At 38.0% G+C, this 17,766-nt stretch overlaps 4 protein-coding genes across 4 annotated transcripts; all 4 read left to right on the top strand.

Moving 5' to 3' along the window:
* The first annotated feature begins 219 nt into the window (after positions 1-219).
* On the top strand, positions 220-918 carry LOC120635272 (histone H2A). The gene has a single exon (XM_039906235.1). It carries the CDS (start codon positions 455-457, stop codon positions 827-829), a length of 375 nt encoding a protein of 124 aa, XP_039762169.1. The 5' UTR covers positions 220-454; the 3' UTR covers positions 830-918.
* Positions 919-1,461: 543 nt separating this feature from the next.
* Positions 1,462-2,715, top strand: LOC120635273 (histone H2B). Its single transcript, XM_039906236.1, has one exon. It carries the CDS (start codon positions 1,715-1,717, stop codon positions 2,087-2,089), a length of 375 nt encoding a protein of 124 aa, XP_039762170.1. The 5' UTR covers positions 1,462-1,714; the 3' UTR covers positions 2,090-2,715.
* Positions 2,716-2,833: 118 nt separating this feature from the next.
* On the top strand, positions 2,834-4,596 carry LOC120635275 (histone H3-like). The gene is made up of 2 exons (XM_039906238.1): positions 2,834-3,251; positions 4,138-4,596. The coding sequence occupies exons 1-2, from the start codon at positions 2,901-2,903 to the stop codon at positions 4,447-4,449; spliced, it is 663 nt and encodes a 220-aa protein (XP_039762172.1). The 5' UTR covers positions 2,834-2,900; the 3' UTR covers positions 4,450-4,596.
* A 928-nt stretch (positions 4,597-5,524) lies between these two features.
* Positions 5,525-7,136, top strand: LOC120635267 (histone H1B-like). The gene has a single exon (XM_039906230.1). The coding sequence runs from the start codon at positions 5,936-5,938 to the stop codon at positions 6,671-6,673; it is 738 nt and encodes a 245-aa protein (XP_039762164.1). The 5' UTR covers positions 5,525-5,935; the 3' UTR covers positions 6,674-7,136.
* Positions 7,137-17,766: the final 10,630 nt, after the last annotated feature.

Below are 17,766 nucleotides of genomic sequence, written 5' to 3'. Positions count from 1 at the left end.
ATCCGCCATCCGCCCGCCCGATCCGATCCCGACTCTATCAATATGGATTTTTTTTTTTTTTTTTTTTTTCTTTCTTCCATATTATACTCTCTACCTACCTACCTACCTACCTACCTACCTACCTACCTACCTACCATTTTATTTGCCAAAAAAAATAATGCGACGTTGCATAAATGCGCGAACGGTCGATTCTCGCTCTAACGTTTCTAACGTCGCGCATCATCGACTCAATCGTGCAACGTCGCACGTGCACGAGTACGGCGGTCTCTCTCATCGCGGTCGGTCCGCTCGCTCGCCACGACCCCCACCGTTCCTCCGACCGTGCAGTCGTATAAATAGATTGAAATCGTATCCGAAAATTTTATAAGTCTCTCATAACTCAGTCCGCTCGCGTGTACACGATACACGCGCGCGCTTCTTTTTATTTCTCGTGTCTTTAAATCTTTAATCGATCATGTCCGGCCGTGGTAAAGGCGGTAAAGTTAAGGGAAAGGTTAAGTCCCGTTCCAATCGCGCCGGTCTTCAGTTTCCCGTCGGACGTATACACAGGCTGCTGAGGAAGGGTAACTACGCCGAACGCGTCGGTGCCGGAGCGCCTGTCTATCTCGCTGCCGTGATGGAGTACCTGGCAGCCGAAGTATTGGAGTTGGCCGGTAACGCGGCACGTGACAACAAGAAGACTAGGATCATACCTAGACATCTTCAACTGGCCATACGCAATGACGAGGAACTTAACAAGCTTCTGTCCGGCGTAACCATCGCACAGGGTGGTGTACTGCCGAACATACAGGCGGTACTGTTGCCCAAGAAGACAGAGAAGAAAGCCTAATATTGTTGTGTGCTGCGTGTTGTCATCATACGACGAAGTACATACATATCGTGCTTTACTTCTATTAAAAGGCCCTTTTCAGGGCCACAAATTTATTCCATAATATGATTTTATATCGCAATGTAGTACTTATTGGTTACCTTTCTACCTTACTTATATTATACACTTACTGATACACTATATATAATAAATAAAACAAAACATCTCCCACTGGATGTCTCGGCACAGGCTTAGTATAAGCTCTTCATACTAATATGTATGTACCTGCCTAGTGCATAACAAGTATAGGTACAACACCGCTCTATGCAATACGGTAAAGGCGATTAGTGGTGATTTTTTTTTTTTTTTTTTTTTTTTATTATTAATAACAATGACGATCACCAAGCAAATTTTATTATATTATATTTATACCTAATATAGCTATGTTTCGTTGATTATATATATACTATTACTACATATCTACAAACCAACCTACCTATATGTATAGGTTATTATTATAGTTCCTTGAATGGTATTATTGCCGCCGCCCGTTTTTTTTTTTTTTTTTTTTTAATATATAATAATGAATTATCTATTAGTGCTAGTGTTTGTGCGAACGAACGGAGAGGAGGAGGGAGGGAGGGGGTGAAGGGGACCGGGAGGGATGCGGGGCTCTCTCACTCTCCCCCCACCCACCCTGCGAACTCTACCATCGGATTGGTCGAATTTAACGGGACCGCTCGCCGCAGCCGGCAGTCTTGAGCGCCAAGCAAAGCGACCAAAACCGAATGCGACGAGAAAAAATTTTTATTACACTCTCACTCTTGCTATACGGCGGTCGTGTTCGTATAGTGTTGTGACTTGTTTTTCAATATTGTATTTTTCTATTCGTTTCAATAGTACATCATGCCACCCAAGACTAGCGGAAAGGCCGCTAAGAAATCTGGCAAGGCCCAGAAGAACATTTCCAAATCGGACAAGAGAAAGAAGAAGCACAAGAGGAAGGAGAGCTATGCCATTTACATCTACAAGGTGCTCAAGCAGGTCCACCCCGACACCGGTATCTCCAGTAAGGCTATGTCGATCATGAACTCGTTCGTGAACGACATATTCGAACGCATCGCTGCAGAGGCTTCCCGTCTCGCCCACTACAACAAGAGGTCGACGATCACCTCCAGGGAGGTGCAGACTTCGGTGAGGCTTTTGCTGCCCGGAGAGCTGGCCAAGCACGCAGTCAGTGAAGGCACCAAAGCTGTCACCAAGTACACCAGCTCGAAGTGAGAGAGTCTCACGTCGTATTTCAACGATGTTTATTGAACAAAAGGCCCTTTTCAGGGCCACAAAAAGATTCCTTGATTCATTTAATAAGTGTTGTTGTACAAAATTATTATTATTTTATATAACTTACGTACCGAACCGTACGTACGTACCTACCTACCTACCTACCTACCTATCTATCTATCTATCTTCCCGCCGCAGTAACTTTCTAACTGGTACTTTGTACATACTTAATACCTACCTAATACCTACTTAATAATGGATAATATTTTATCAATGTAAAGAGAAAAAAAAAAAAAAAGTAATAATAATAATAATTAAAAGAAAGCGACGTTGCATGTTTGCGCATCACAGTTGCCGGGCATGCAACGTCACATTTTACATCAAATAAATATTGGTTTTTAAGATAACTACCAACTTGCATTTCGCAAATTATTAACCTAGCGGTATGATCGGCATCAGATACCGATCGATCGTGATGAGACAGTCGGGTATATCTCCCGGTAACCTAAAGGTGATTAAAATGAGTGTATAAAAAGTAATAAAGTAGGTACATAAAGTACACAAAATCATTATTTTTGATGTAAATAGTTGAGTAGTTAAGTTCGTGTGACGTGCGAAGCGTTCGGGTCGGCCGTCTCCCTTTCGCCCCTTGCCCCTCCGAATCCCCCCCCCCTCCGCCTCGTGTATACATTAATTTTATAAAAGCTCCCGTTCGCGCCGCGCCGCGTTTATTTAAGAGTCGACCGTCGCCATCAGCGCGCACGCTTTCTGTTCATTAATAACAATATCAATATTATCGTAGAACGTCAAAATGGCACGTACGAAGCAAACCGCCCGCAAGTCCACCGGTGGTAAAGCGCCACGCAAACAGCTGGCCACCAAGGCTGCGCGTAAGAGCGCCCCGGCGACCGGCGGTGTCAAGAAGCCCCATCGTTATAGGCCCGGCACCGTGGCCCTCCGTGAGATCCGTCGCTACCAGAAGAGCACAGAGCTCCTGATCCGCAAGCTTCCGTTCCAACGTCTAGTGCGCGAGATCGCCCAGGACTTCAAGACCGACCTCCGCTTCCAGAGCTCCGCCGTTATGGCCCTCCAGGAGGCCAGCGAGGCTTATCTCGTGGGACTCTTCGAAGATACGAACCTTTGCGCCATCCACGCTAAGCGTGTCACCATCATGCCAAAGGATATCCAACTCGCGCGCAGGATCAGAGGCGAACGCGCCTAAGACTACTAGTGAGTGATCGTGCGCGGTGTCGTTACTTACGTACTCACGTTCGTGCACCCGCCACCTCCTCCAAAGCAAAAGGCCCTTTTCAGGGCCACAAATTTATTTCATAATAACCTAATCTACTAGTTTCCTTTGGTACTTTATTTTTGTTTACCTTTACCTTCGCAGCCTATACCGTACTTACATACACACTACTACCTATCTATCTATCTATCTACCTAGAATAATTCCGCCTGTTAGGTAAGCGTTATACAGCGAGTGGAATAATATATTATAGAGAACATAGGTAAGTACGTACAGTAATAATGTTTCACTATAAATACCTATCAGATATGCATGAGATCTAAGTAAAAAAAAAAAAAAAAAAGTAATACCTAATAATGGTTTTGTATGTACGTAGGTACGTATCTACCTATTTACGTATCTTTTGATAAAGACTTTTTTTGTTTGTAACACCCTATGTGGCATACACATGAATTATTTTATTTTATTTTTTTAATAATAATAATAATTAATAATATACTATAAATCGTACAAACACTGTGTGTGCCCCCCCCCCCCCCCCCCCCCCCCCCCCCAAATCTACCCCTCCCGCCCGACCGCCACAAGTTCTTACGTCTCTCTTTCTCAATGGCGAATTCCATATGAGAAGTTACGAGCGGCACGATACGCAACTTTTACATAAATATGCCCCTCGAACACCGCGACGCGGTATTCCAGTGTTGCTTTTCGAACCGTTCACAGTGTGTTCAGTGCGCGTCGCTTTCGGCAGCGCGCTAACAACAAGTTTTGTTCATTCTAAAACGTATTAAAAGTTTACAAGATGACCGGTCGCGGTAAAGGTGGAAAGGGATTGGGAAAAGGTGGTGCCAAGCGGCACAGGAAAGTGCTGCGTGATAACATCCAGGGTATCACGAAGCCCGCCATCCGTCGTCTAGCACGCAGAGGCGGTGTGAAGCGTATATCCGGATTGATATACGAAGAGACCCGCGGTGTACTGAAGGTGTTCCTCGAGAACGTCATCCGCGACGCCGTCACCTACACTGAGCACGCGAAGAGGAAGACCGTAACCGCTATGGACGTCGTGTACGCCCTGAAGCGTCAGGGTCGCACCCTGTACGGTTTCGGCGGTTAGAACTATCGGCAATGCTGTTTACTTTCACTGCATCGTCCAGTCAATAGATCTCACCGTTAGATCTAACGAAAAAAGGCCCTTTTCAGGGCCGCATATAATTCCTTAATACCTACTCTAAAATACACATACGCTACATTACACAACGAATGAACGACAAAAATAAATTACAAAACAAAACTTACATCTTTACCCTATCTATACCTATCTATAGTCTCTATATATTATGTAGAAATACTTTTTTAGAAATGTTATAATAGTCTCGATAGTAGTAACTGCGAGGCAAGCATAGCATAGTAGGCATCTACCGAATCTACCTATATACACAATCGGACGATTCTTTGAAATACATACCGTACCTACTTACTTACTTACTACGTAGGTTATAAAGTAGTAGTAATGAGTTGAGTAGTGGCATATTCCTATTGTCTCTACATTAACGAATAATAATAATAATTATTATTATTGTAATGTATTAATGATCGATGCTATCGATTATGTGTTTGCGAGGAAAGGTAGGTAGGTATTAAGGTACTAACTTACTTACTACTTAACTATCTATAGGCGGCGCAGGTACCGAGGTGTACTAATTGCTTTTGTAATTTTTATCCTCAGAGATTATGTTTAGACCTTACACAAAACAAAATATGTACCTAACACTACACGTTGTTTAATAATATTGATATTATAGGTATCTGAACGGAAGAAGAACCGTGGGCGCCTCAAACGCTGCGACTCAAAGCGCCGCAAACGAGCGCGCGTATTCGCGTCCACGTGTAATGGATTGACTTTGCTTAGATTTAAGATTGATTAAAAGATAATAGAAATGAAATAATTATAATTTTCCATCACATGGTTATATCTCAATGGAAATAATCAGACCGCTGGCGAGAGACGACTATCCGTACACCTCGAAAGACCGGGTTGTGTTTTACGAGCCTCGACTTCGATCGCTATAAACTAGATCTGAATACGGTTCAGTACTACGACTAGTGAGCAGATTATTAGAGAGGAATCTCAGCTCTACATTCGGCAAGGTATATAATGATTTAGGCTATGTTTTATAGAGAAAAATGAATTTTAAACGGGACCCGGGGTACGTGACTAGCGATGTATCGAAATTAAACATCGATCGCTCCGCGTACGGCGAAGCGATATACGATTGAATGGTACCGTAACGCGGACAGGCTCAAGACGAAACGATTCGATCGTTAAAACTGCTCGATAAATAAAATGGGAATATATAATTTTCGTTTAATCTGATGCATGCTAGTGAAAAGTTGTCAGTGTTCGTACGAGAAAATGTTTAGCGACATCGCGGCTCTCCTTACGGTATAGCCCCGACCCTTACTACCAACAGCGACCTCTGTGCTGTGTATAGTATTTCGCCACTTGATATTAATTCAAATTTAACCAAGTTCAGTGTAACTTTGTGTTTTGTGTGCGCATCATCAGTGAAAATATATAAAAGAAAAAATAACAAAACAAAATGTCCGACGCCGCAGTAGCATCCGAAGCAACAGCGCCCGCGACTCCCGCGAAGAAACCGAAGGCATCCGCGGGAGCCGGAGGCGCCGCGGCCAAGAAGCCAAAGGCAAAGCCCACCCACCCTAAGACATCGGAGATGGTGAACAGCGCGATCAAGGAGCTCAAGGAGAGGAGCGGCTCATCGCTGCAGGCGATCAAGAAATACATCGCCGCCCAGTACAAGGTGGACGCGGAGAAGATGGCGCCGTTCATCAGGAAGTATCTGAAGAGCGCCGTCGAGTCCGGCGCGCTGATCCAGACAAAGGGAAAGGGCGCATCCGGCTCGTTCAAGCTGGAATCCAAATCGTCGTCGGCCAAGAAACCCGCGGGCGGCAAGGCCGCCGCGTCCGCCGTCGCCGGCCGCTCCAAGAAGGTCGCATCGGCGTCTGTCGCCGCCGGCGCCAGGAGCGGTAAGAAGACCGCCGCAGCCGCCGCCGCCGCGGCAGCGGCGTCTCCCTCGAAGGCCAAGACCGCGGCCGCCACCGCCAGGGACAAGAAAGCCGCCGCCGCCGCAAAGAGGAAGAAGCCCGCCGCAAAGAAGGCCTCCGCCGCCGCCTCCCCGGCCAAAGCGAAGGGCGCCGTCTCCAAGGCGAAAAAGACCGCTAAGCCGCCGACGAAGAAGCCCAAAGCGCCCAAACCTAAGAAGGCGGCGCCCAAGGCGAAACCCGCCGCCAAGAAGGCCGCCGCTGCGAAGAAGTAAGCTAGCGTCGTCGCTCGCTCGCCTCGGCCGCCTCATCGGACGGACAGACATCGCCAGTCGCCGTGTGTGTGTGTGTATGTGCGTACCCACCCGGCGATGATGCGTGCGTTCATAAAGTTCTGCGTGCGGCGTTACAACCGCAACAAACAATAAAAAGCCCTTTTCAGGGCTAACAAATATTTCCTCAAATGATAAGAGACACGACTCGTGTCTCGTGTCTCTCGTGTGTTTACATTTATTACTCCCTCGTACTCCTACCTCCTACTACAACTATAATATGGTTACACCGGTCAGTCACTGGCCAGGTGGTACCTAGTAAATTACCTACCTAATGGTTGATTGGTCTCTAATGTACACAATAAACGAAAACAAACAATACGTACGTGCGATATCATCCCGCCACTGTCACTGCACTCTGCACTCTGCACTTTCACCGATAACATTCGCACTGCAAATAAATAAACTTAATATAGGTAACCTACTTATATATATATCTATCTATCTATCTATCTATCTTCATCGGTCGGTCGGTCATTCAGTCAGTCGTACTCTACAATAAAGTTTTATTGCACCCACCCACCCATTCACCCACCGCACGCACCTGCCCGCCTGCCGTTTGCCGCCGTGTATTGTTAGAATGAATAATAGAATAGAACAGAACAAAACTAAACTAAACTAAACTAACTAACTAACTACCTATCATCACCACCGTTCCAGATCACTATTCCTATTCCTTCCTTCTTCTTTCCTATAATAGGAATATTCTGAACGCATCCGCCATCCGCCCGCCCGATCCGATCCCGACTCCCGACTCCGACTCCGAGATTAATAATAATATAAGGATTTCAAGTGCGCTTATTTTATACTATTCCTCTACAAGGAATAAGGTCATGCAAACGCGAGTTGAGATCACAGCATACAGCCAATCAAAGGTCAGATATACAGGTGCGCAAAAGAGGATGCGCGAATTAAGCCCCACCCACCCTATAGTAAGTAGTCTATCCTACCTATCACGCGTGTTACTCTATTGGTTTCATAAAGTAATCTATTTATTACATTATTAATTGTATAAGAAAAATTTATTTATAAAAGCAGAATTTAGCTATGTCTACAATGAGTAAATTAATTCAATAAAAAAATTAAAAATTATGTGTATTTTTTATTTTTTTTACGCACAGCAAGCAAATCAGGTACCGCGCAAGTTTTAAACAGCAGGTACAAAGCCTATACAAACAGCATAACTAAGCGTATACATTCATAAAATAATAGGCTTGCGTTATTATGAAGCTCGGAATAGCAAAAGCAATTAAGATAAAATTAAATTTTCAATCTTTTTTAGCAAGATTGTTTGTGGAAGCAAAAATAAAATAAGGAATTAAAAAAATAATTAGTTTAATTCACTTTTTATGTAACTAAGCTTAATGAGTACTAGGGTGACATAAAGCATAAAGGCTAGGGGCATCAACATTCTTCGCAGTATCCAACCAACAGCAGTGTCCAACAGCCGTATCCAATCCAACCAAAATCAGTGGCCAAAGGTTTATTTCGTGGTATGCGTAAATTGCATTCATTCATGCATGCATGTAAGAATAACGACAAGCGTATAAAATAAAGCGTTTAGCGATACAATATACGAGTATATGGCTAACATATTTATGCAGTATAATCAGTTGTTTTGTATGATTAGTTGAGTGGTGTATCGATAATATTTACGTTAGACCGACGAAATTCAGTCCAATTAAGAATAAATTTTTTGTAAATTTGTTTGTTGAATAACAAACAGACAGAAAAGCATTCGCATTTTCTAATCCAACCAAAAATCCCAAATTATCGGTAGGTCTGGCAACTTAGCGATCCACAATAAGTAGAGAAATCCCATCGACCAATAAACACTAACTAACATTATCTATCTCTTTCTTGAACGTACGCGAGTTTTCTTTTTTTATGTACTTTTCGTGGTGTGCAATAAAAGTATATCGTATACTAAGTACATTAATTTTATATATGCATTATATTGTTTAATAATACATAGAATACAAAGACCGTTTTTAAGATAACCTAGAGTTTTAGTGTATCATATGTTACCTAATAAAGCTAAAGAATTAAAATTACGAATACTCGATCCTGATTGGTCGAGAGCCTCTTAATTACTCGTTAGCGACGTCTCTGGCTACGGCCTTGCGCTGCGTGGGTCTGTCTTGCACAGTACTTGAACGCATTTTAAGGTACTCTCGGCTAAAATCTATAAACCGGCTTGCTAAAATATTTCTTGAACCTCTTTTCCGTAAAATGAAATGATATAATAGTAGATTACTAGTGGATTTTAACTATTCGTCACTAGATGCCGCTGTAATTCATACATATTACAGTAGCCACTATTCGTCAAAAGGTGGCGTTGTCTTTATGTGGAAATATTTTTTATTTATAAACAATCGTAACGGACGTTTTAGACAGTTTATGCTGTTTTTGCCATTTAATAAATTGCTGCAAGCAAGTAAGTAAGTAAGTAACTTATTAGCTATATACTTACATAAATGTTCTGCAAACTGCCATTAGCACTGAAAAACATAAAAATATTTTTTATCAGAACATTCACATTTACGTTTATGACAATTGAAAAACATTTTAGAGATCTATAAAAGTTAGTCGCTATTTTTAGAGGTTTCTAAATCGATAGAGACTAACATGCCTCGTAGTTAATAGTTATTTGACACAAGATGGCGTTCTAAACTACAAATCTAGTTAAATAGAATGCAAGAATCGATTTATTAGAATAATTACTCTTATCAGATACACTACCAACATATATTTTTTACCAGATCTCTCGGCCGCTTGTGCCCTAGTATCGTATAGGGCTGCCCAGACTTAGATACCTGCCTTATTTTTGGAGTTTATACCTTCCCATATCCAGTTTATCCCGTTCAAATTCGCCCCAGGTGGACTCATTGATAAATTAATTAGAAATTTATCGAATCGAAGAATGGAGGGAACCCACAGGGTCACGCATCCGACACCTGGAGTGACGTATCTGTTAATAGAGGCCCCAAGATAACATTTTTAAACTCTTGAAAGTCAAGTTTATATTAACAAAATATTAATGAACCAAGAACGAACGAACGAACGAACGATATGAATATAAAATCATATCAACTACTATTACACTAGTATATAATAGTGGTTTTACCTCTGGAGCTTTGTAAAAAAATGTTTTAATATCTTTACATAATGTTTTAGTTTTACATAAATTATTGTTATATAAATTTAAAAAATGTAAGGTAGATATTGGTATAATAAATAATATAAAATACTTATCGCGTTTATTAGGCTTATTTTCTTGTGATAACATTGGGTATATTGCTATGTTACTCTGTGAGTTCTTTGGCAAAAAGAAAGTTAGTTGTTGTTTAATTCAGGCGCTAAGGAAGGTTATAGCTATTATTAACATTTATGGGATTTGATGAAAGAGAAATAAGCTATCATCCGAAATTTAAAAGTTAATGTCTTAAATTGTCGAAAGTTGATTCTAGCTATTTGTCACTAGGTGTCGTTAATTCTTAAGGCAACTTGAAAGGCAAGCTAAGCTTAGTTTTGCTATCTATAAATATAGGTTGGGCAACAGGGCTCTTGTCAAGGTTAGGCCTGTTGACCAGCCAACTGTAGTTTATTAGTAACAATTATGATATACATAAAATATAAATGAACAAAGATATACGAATATAAAATAATCGTAAGTAAAATCACTTTTCGTCACTAGGGAGCTTTGTACAAAATGGCGAACGGATTTATATAAGTATATTAATAAAATAAAAACACAATTTCGTGGACATTAGAAAACAATACGTCGGTGGTTTTTTTGAATTTGTTTTTATGGCATTTATAATTATACATATTTTATGACAATCATAATCGTCATAACTTAGTTATTGAATGAGTGAGTGAATGAATGAATAAATAAATGAATTAATTATTAAATAAATAAACTTTTATTGTACACCACATAAACATAGGGAAAAATTGTAAACAAGCATTAAACGAAAGTATACAATTAGTTAGTTAATGTTGCGGAAAAGTTCTTTTACTTTACCATACTTTTGAAAATAAAGTAAAAGGAAAACAGGCTTTTAAACTCACTTTCACATTGAAGCGATTTTTAAAAGCGAAAAACACCTATAAATATATCAATTGCCCTTTTGATATCTACGTTATAGTGGACGGACCTTGAATGTTTTCAAATCCGGGATAGATATTAATGTTTCATCTTATGTGTCTTTCTTTTCGCGTAACTAACTTAATACGAATGTACGATAAAGATTAAAATTCGACGTTTAAATTGTTCGTTATGTATGAAAACTATTCGTCACTAGGTGGCGCTTCATTTGGAGCTTTGTACAAAATGGCGCACGTAGAGTTTATTTTCACTAGAGATGTTTATCTTATTATATTTTTACTTAAAATAATTGGAAAACGAAGTTGTAATTATTAAATAGTTCATAAATGGGTTACTTAAAATAATAACAGGTTTACTAATAACAGGCGACCTGGTAAGAACCCGACAAAAATGTAGCAAACTATACCTAAAAATTAAGTTTACCTAACATGCAACAGTACACTATTCATATTACCATAAATTAAATCAAAATTTCGGGGTCGGTTATTTCAAACAGAATTAAGAAGGCGAGAAACACGGATTACCAAATATTTTAATTTGTTCTTAGTTTTAGTCAAAGGTAGGTATGTGCAAGTCTTTTCATGCCTAGATAATCGTGTAAAGTAGGAATAAGGGATACATGGTGAAAGTCCGAACCTGATATTTCGTAAGAAGTTATCATCATCATATCAGCCTATTACCGGCCTACAACAGGGGACAGGTCTCCCACAATGAGAAGGGGTAACGCGTACGCCATGCTGGCGCAGTGGATTGGTGGACCCCACACATCTATGAGGAGAACATTTTGTAGAACTCTCGGGGCAGGCATGCATGCATGCATGCATGCAGTTTTCTTCACTATATTTTCCTTCACCGTTGTAATATTTTAATTACTTAAAACGCACATAACTTAGAATCATCAAAGATGCGTGCTGGGAGGAAATTGAAGCAGAGTTCCTACCACTGAGCTATCATGGCTTTCTGCCCGCGTTCTTCGTCAGCGTATTACAATTTTTAACAAAACCCGTGGGAATAATCCAAATAATATCCTGTTTGTTGCTCAAAGATGAAAATTAGCCTTTGCCTATCCTTACTTTACAAACTCTATGCCAAAAATCAAGCTGATTGGGAACTAAGTTAAGTTGTTAAGTTTATTTTAATTGTAATGGAAGAGCGGAGTCTTCTGACACAGGGGTAGTAACACTACTCTTAAAAGAAGGCTTCAGCGATATATTGATGCCACTTTGTTTCTTACCGAAATAAACTATTTTTATTAAAAAAAAAAAAAAAACTAAGTGATGCCGTAAAATTGTAATAATAAATATTATAGTATAGTGATAAGTCACAATAATTTAAAAATAAATACCCTACCCACGGTAAATATTGAATTTATGAGCTATATACTTACATTTACAGCCTGCATAGGTATATGTATTTCAATATCACTCATGCCATACCCTACTCACAACACATACAAAACTAACAAAACTTAACGTAACACACACGTTACACACTTTTACAAACAGACTTTTTTACAATTATTATTTATTACAATTATTCATAATAACAAAATACAACAAAAATAGCAAAGTAATGAAGTCTTTTTAATAAGGCTATAGGTACACTAACGAACAATTTTATTTCCGTCCGCGCGCGTCGGTTGCTAATAAGTAACTAAGTTAAATTTTCTCTGAAAGGATTTATGAAACCTACTAAAATGTAGTGCAACAATAAGCCTAAAATTCCAGGTGTTTTAAAGCAAAAGTAGAGACAATTTTGTGAAACAATAGAGCCGGCTTTGAAGAAATGCGCCGTTTTGTTGAGCTTTACGCAAAATAGCTTTTAACTTGTTGACATAAGGTGCACATTTGTTTGAACTGCGATTTGTGAATGCGGGGTTGTAAACAATGCAATAAATAAGACGTTCGCAAAATACATTTCGGACATTAGAAAACAATACGTCGGTGTTTTGTTTGAATTAATGTTGGTAAATATTAGAACCTACTACTAGTCTGTGTGGGAAAGTTTTTAACTTATTTCGCATACTTTCGTCGTGTAAAGTCGTATGGGATATTATTATTACCACAGGAATATAAATATACATACTACAGAAAAGAACTGTGCTATCGATATCTATCGAGACCGCGTATCCCTACGTGCTAAGTTTAAAGAAACTATCCTTTCATGCCATGAGAAATGTTTCTCAATTTATAGGCGATGATATTCCACTTGCCATAGAAAAACATATATTACACAAAAAAGTGGATATAAAGAATCGAATTACTAAGAATTACAAATATTATTACTGTCATCTTAGTAAGTATCCATAGAGCAAGCTTACTTTGGGGCTAGACGGCGATGTGTTTAGTCGATATTATATTTATTTGTGACAGTCATAAATAAGTAATATCTGCATTCGTCATTGTCTGAAATAAGTACAGACACAGACACTGTATAACATGATACCGAAGGTAATAATAGATTTATTTTAATCTAAGTATAAACGATGTATTGTATATATTATAATGTATTCAAACACATTTAACTTATAGAATCTGCCTTCGGAACCTGCCTGCATGGTAGAGTCACAACAAACAGACCGACTTGACGTTTGTCTGTCCTAGTGCTATTTATATTCAAAGTTCCTTCAATAGGAAACAGTACCAGTATAATTAAATGAGCCTATTTACGCCACCGCGTGGCCTTCCTCGAGCGTAATAAAAGGCGAATTATACGTTTTGAAGGGAAACCAGAGTTACATATTCTAATGGAATGTGCCCGGAACGAAGATTACCGACCGACGAAAGCACTTTCTAAGCTCCATTGGATTACAGTTTGGCATTTCAGGCGTGCAATGTTATTTAAGCAGTGAACTTATATTATAAATAGTTACATATTAAAAAATTAAAATAAAATCGTATTAAAGCATAAGTCATATGTTAACTAAAACAATAATTATATAATTTAAATATTGATGTCAATTATTATAATAAATGTCATTTTTAAAATTTATTTTTTTAATTAAAATGCTGAGTGAGAGAAAAACTAAATAATAAACTCACTTTCCCATTAATATGAAAAAGGAGATAAAAAAATAATTACTTAAAATCCCTTAATTGCAAACTTCATCCTTCAGTGCATTTATTAATCCGAGATAAAATCTCATCTGTTTGTATTCTCTTTACTAAACCATCTGCAGTACCTACGATAGAAGATACGAACTGAGTTAGAAAGAAGTATAAAATAATCGAGAATTAATACTATTCGACACTAGGTGGCGTTGCTTCTTACGCTTTATATAGAATGGCGAACGGAACGTATATCATCGTCCTGTATAAATAATATATAAAAATCAGATGTTCTTATAATTCAAAATTAATTTATTTTAAGTAGGCTTAGTTTATAACCACTTTGAAACGAGTCAGTGTTTGTAGTGACTCTACCGACTCTACCGTCGGTTCGGAAGGCAGATTCCACTGAGGAGAGCCGGCAAGAAACTCAGCAGATTACTCTTTTCCAACATTATTTTATAGTGTAAAAATTAAAAAACAAAACTGTTTTGTGATGCATAAATGATGTCAATTATATGTTAGCTGAAAGGATAACCGATAAAGTATAAATGAACCATCTCCAAGAATAAAGGCATTTTGAAGCAATAATAAGTCACAATTTTGTAAAATAATAGAGCCGGATTTGAAGAAATCCGCGGTTTTGTTGCACATTACGCGAAATAGCCCTTATATTTATGACATAAGGCGCAAATCTGTTTGAACTAACTGCAAGCAAGCGGAGCGTGCGCTGTAATGCAATAAAATTCATGAGAAAAGAATACGGCGCGGCGGTGGTTTGTTTGAATTAATATTTTGGTAAATAAGGGTGTATTGTATTAGTCTGTATAGGAAGGTTTTAAGCTGACAAAAAGGGTAGGTTTTGGTAGATCATAAATCCTGAAGTTATAAATTTTATTAAACGTTGGTGTACTGAATAGAATACTCCTTGATCTGTCTGTCAAATGTAAGCCGTGCATAAAACCGCATCGCATTAACTATCTCAATGCAGAAGTATTACATCGTAATGTATACCATAGTACGATCCCGAAATAAAGTTAGAAAAAAATGATCTAAATTAAGTTAAAGTTAGAATAAATGATCGCATGTAAATGACAACTATTCGTCACTAGGTGGCGTTTCTTCTTAAACATTGCGCACGAAATGGCGTCCAGAAACCTAGTTCGATATATAATTATGCGGAATTACCACATAATAAATAAGAATTAAATATTCATTCATATATACATTATTTTATTTAGGGATTTAGTACGTATTTGTTCTTTGTGGATGCAATTAAGAAAAAAAATAAGCTTCTTTATTTATTTAAATAAGTTGTGGTGCAGTCTAAGATGATAAAAGGCTAACCTGTATCCCTAGTATAACATATTTAATAACCGTAACGCGTAATCACTTAGAGCCACGTCCTTGGTTAGGTGGTAACTAGCTACGTCCTGAAACTCCCATTAAGCCAGACCACAGATAAATTCAGAACATATAAATTCCCAAATAGCCGGGAACCGAACCCGGGACCTCCAACTTAAAACCACAACGCAACGAAGGTCGTCAAAGTTAGGTTTTATACATAAGTATTGAACGCATAAGCTACTTACATTGCTAAACTGCATTCCCGTTCAGGACACATACACTCTGATGTAACACTCAAAAAACAAGGATTTTATATCATTTAAAGGTACAAAACAAATTAAAACAGAGACTTATCACTCAGCTAATCACTAACGAAAAATTTTGCTTTAGACCGCGCGCGTCGGATGCAAATAAGCAACTGAATGGCTAACTAAAAAGTTAGTTAAAAAGGTTTAAACCTACTAAAACGCCCTACTGCTTTTATCTATGCAACAATAACTCTTAATTACCCGGAATAAACGTGTTTTGAAGCAAACATAGAGGCAATTATGTAAAACAATAGACACGGCTTAGAAGTTATACGCAGGTTTGTTGCGCGTTGGGCAAAATAGCTCTTATCCTAATGAGATTAGGTGCAAATCTGTTGGTTTTTCTAGCGGCGCGTGCGCTGGGATAAACGGTGCAATAAATAAAACGTTCGCAAAATATAACTATGGGCATGAGAAAAAAATACGGCGGTGTTTTGTTTGATATGAATTTGTTTTTATGACAAATAATAGTCAGTACTTATTATGTTGTGGGAAAGTTTATAACTTTTAGCCTAAAACTAGGTAAGTAACAAAAAACGTAGCTGTTATTTTAAATAAGGGTACTGATTCCAAGTTTTTTTTCAAATCGGAATGGTAGGTTCTTTCTTTATATCACATTCAAACAAAAAAACTCGTCATTTACTCGTCAAAATCGTTAAGTTGAGCTTTATCATATAACTACGGCCCACCGCGGCTAATATATAGACTTTAACCTTTCTCAAGAATTAAAAGATAGGTACATACATACATACATATAATTTACGGCTGGTATTTCTAGATATAAGCGCGATCTTACAAAATATTCTAAGCTTTATTATTGTATTTGTGTATTAAAATAATTTATAGAATTAATTAATTTTTTAATTTACATCTAAGCTGTGAAGAAAAGTGATAATATTCCTTACTACGAAATCTCATCCATCAGCGATTTTAGTATTTTACTAGCCCACTTTCATTATCGACGAACATACATTTACCTTTCACCACTCGATCTTAACTTATATAATACTAGCTGTTGCCCGCGACTTCGTCTGCGTTTGATTTTGTTTTTAAAGTATTCAGTATCGCTAAGCCTTAAATGATTATAGTAGTATGTGTAACAAGTGACTGTCAATTAATTATAGACAAATAATTTGCATGCAATAAAATAAAATTGCGACTATAATTAAAGATCTAAGCTATCCTATCTCTTAAGTTGGACCAGACTGCTCACGGTGTGCCCATTTAATTCAAAATCGGTTAAGTAGTTTAGGAGTCCATCGCGGACAAACATCGTGACAGGAGATTTATTTATATTAAGATAATCTAACTTGTCCATGAGTCTTAACCACAAGGTGTTGTATTGTAATATTTTTCATTTTTCGTTATTAATGGTTATAAGAAAGAAAAGAGTCAAGTTTCAGTTAACGAGTTTTAAACATAACGCAACGGCGAAACGTATTTTGTCTCAACGCATCACGAGGTTTAGTGAAAACGGGCATAAGAACTTCAATATAAATATTAAATGTCGACTATTCGTCAATAGGTGGCGTTACCTCACATACTTTGTATAAAATGGCGAATGGCGTTAAAATAATTATAATGCTAAATATAATAATCATATAGTCAATAACAGTTATGCATATATCTAAAGTAGTCTAGTTTATTATATTAGAAGTGTCAGAATTATTTGGAAAATGGATGTTAAATAATAACTTATATGATATATACTTACTTCTATAATTGCATACAGGCAACAATCTCCAATCTTATATGTATAGGATAGCAATATATTAACAGATAACTTCAATATATTAAAAACATATAAACTAGTTCTGCAGTTCAACATTCGAATTTTACGTCAAGAGTTGATATTTTTTTTACACTACAAATATATTAGTAAAATGAAATGTATGTCACTCGAATCGATTTAGATTTAATTTTTGTTGGGTTAGAATCACAGAGCTCTGGACTCTGTTAATAATATATAGGTAATATTTTAATGGAACCAATAGAATTAGAGCGAACCTCATAGTACGGCAGTGAAGTGGAAGATAATTGTATGCCAACAAAGATTTTCGTTAGGAAACATAAATTTTGACGTGTCTACTACAATACAATATGGTAATCTCATCTCATCCCGCCCGTTTTAAAGGTAATTTAATAGGATATTATAGTATGGATACAGGGTTTTAGAACGTGTTCCTTACATGCCATTTTCCACTTACCACGATTCCGACTAAT

This window comes from Pararge aegeria, chromosome 26 (genome assembly GCF_905163445.1).
Source record: "Pararge aegeria chromosome 26, ilParAegt1.1, whole genome shotgun sequence".
NCBI lineage: Eukaryota > Metazoa > Arthropoda > Insecta > Lepidoptera > Nymphalidae > Pararge > Pararge aegeria.
The sequence above is the reverse complement of the archived record's forward strand: the minus strand, read 5'-3'. Positions and strand labels throughout refer to the sequence as shown.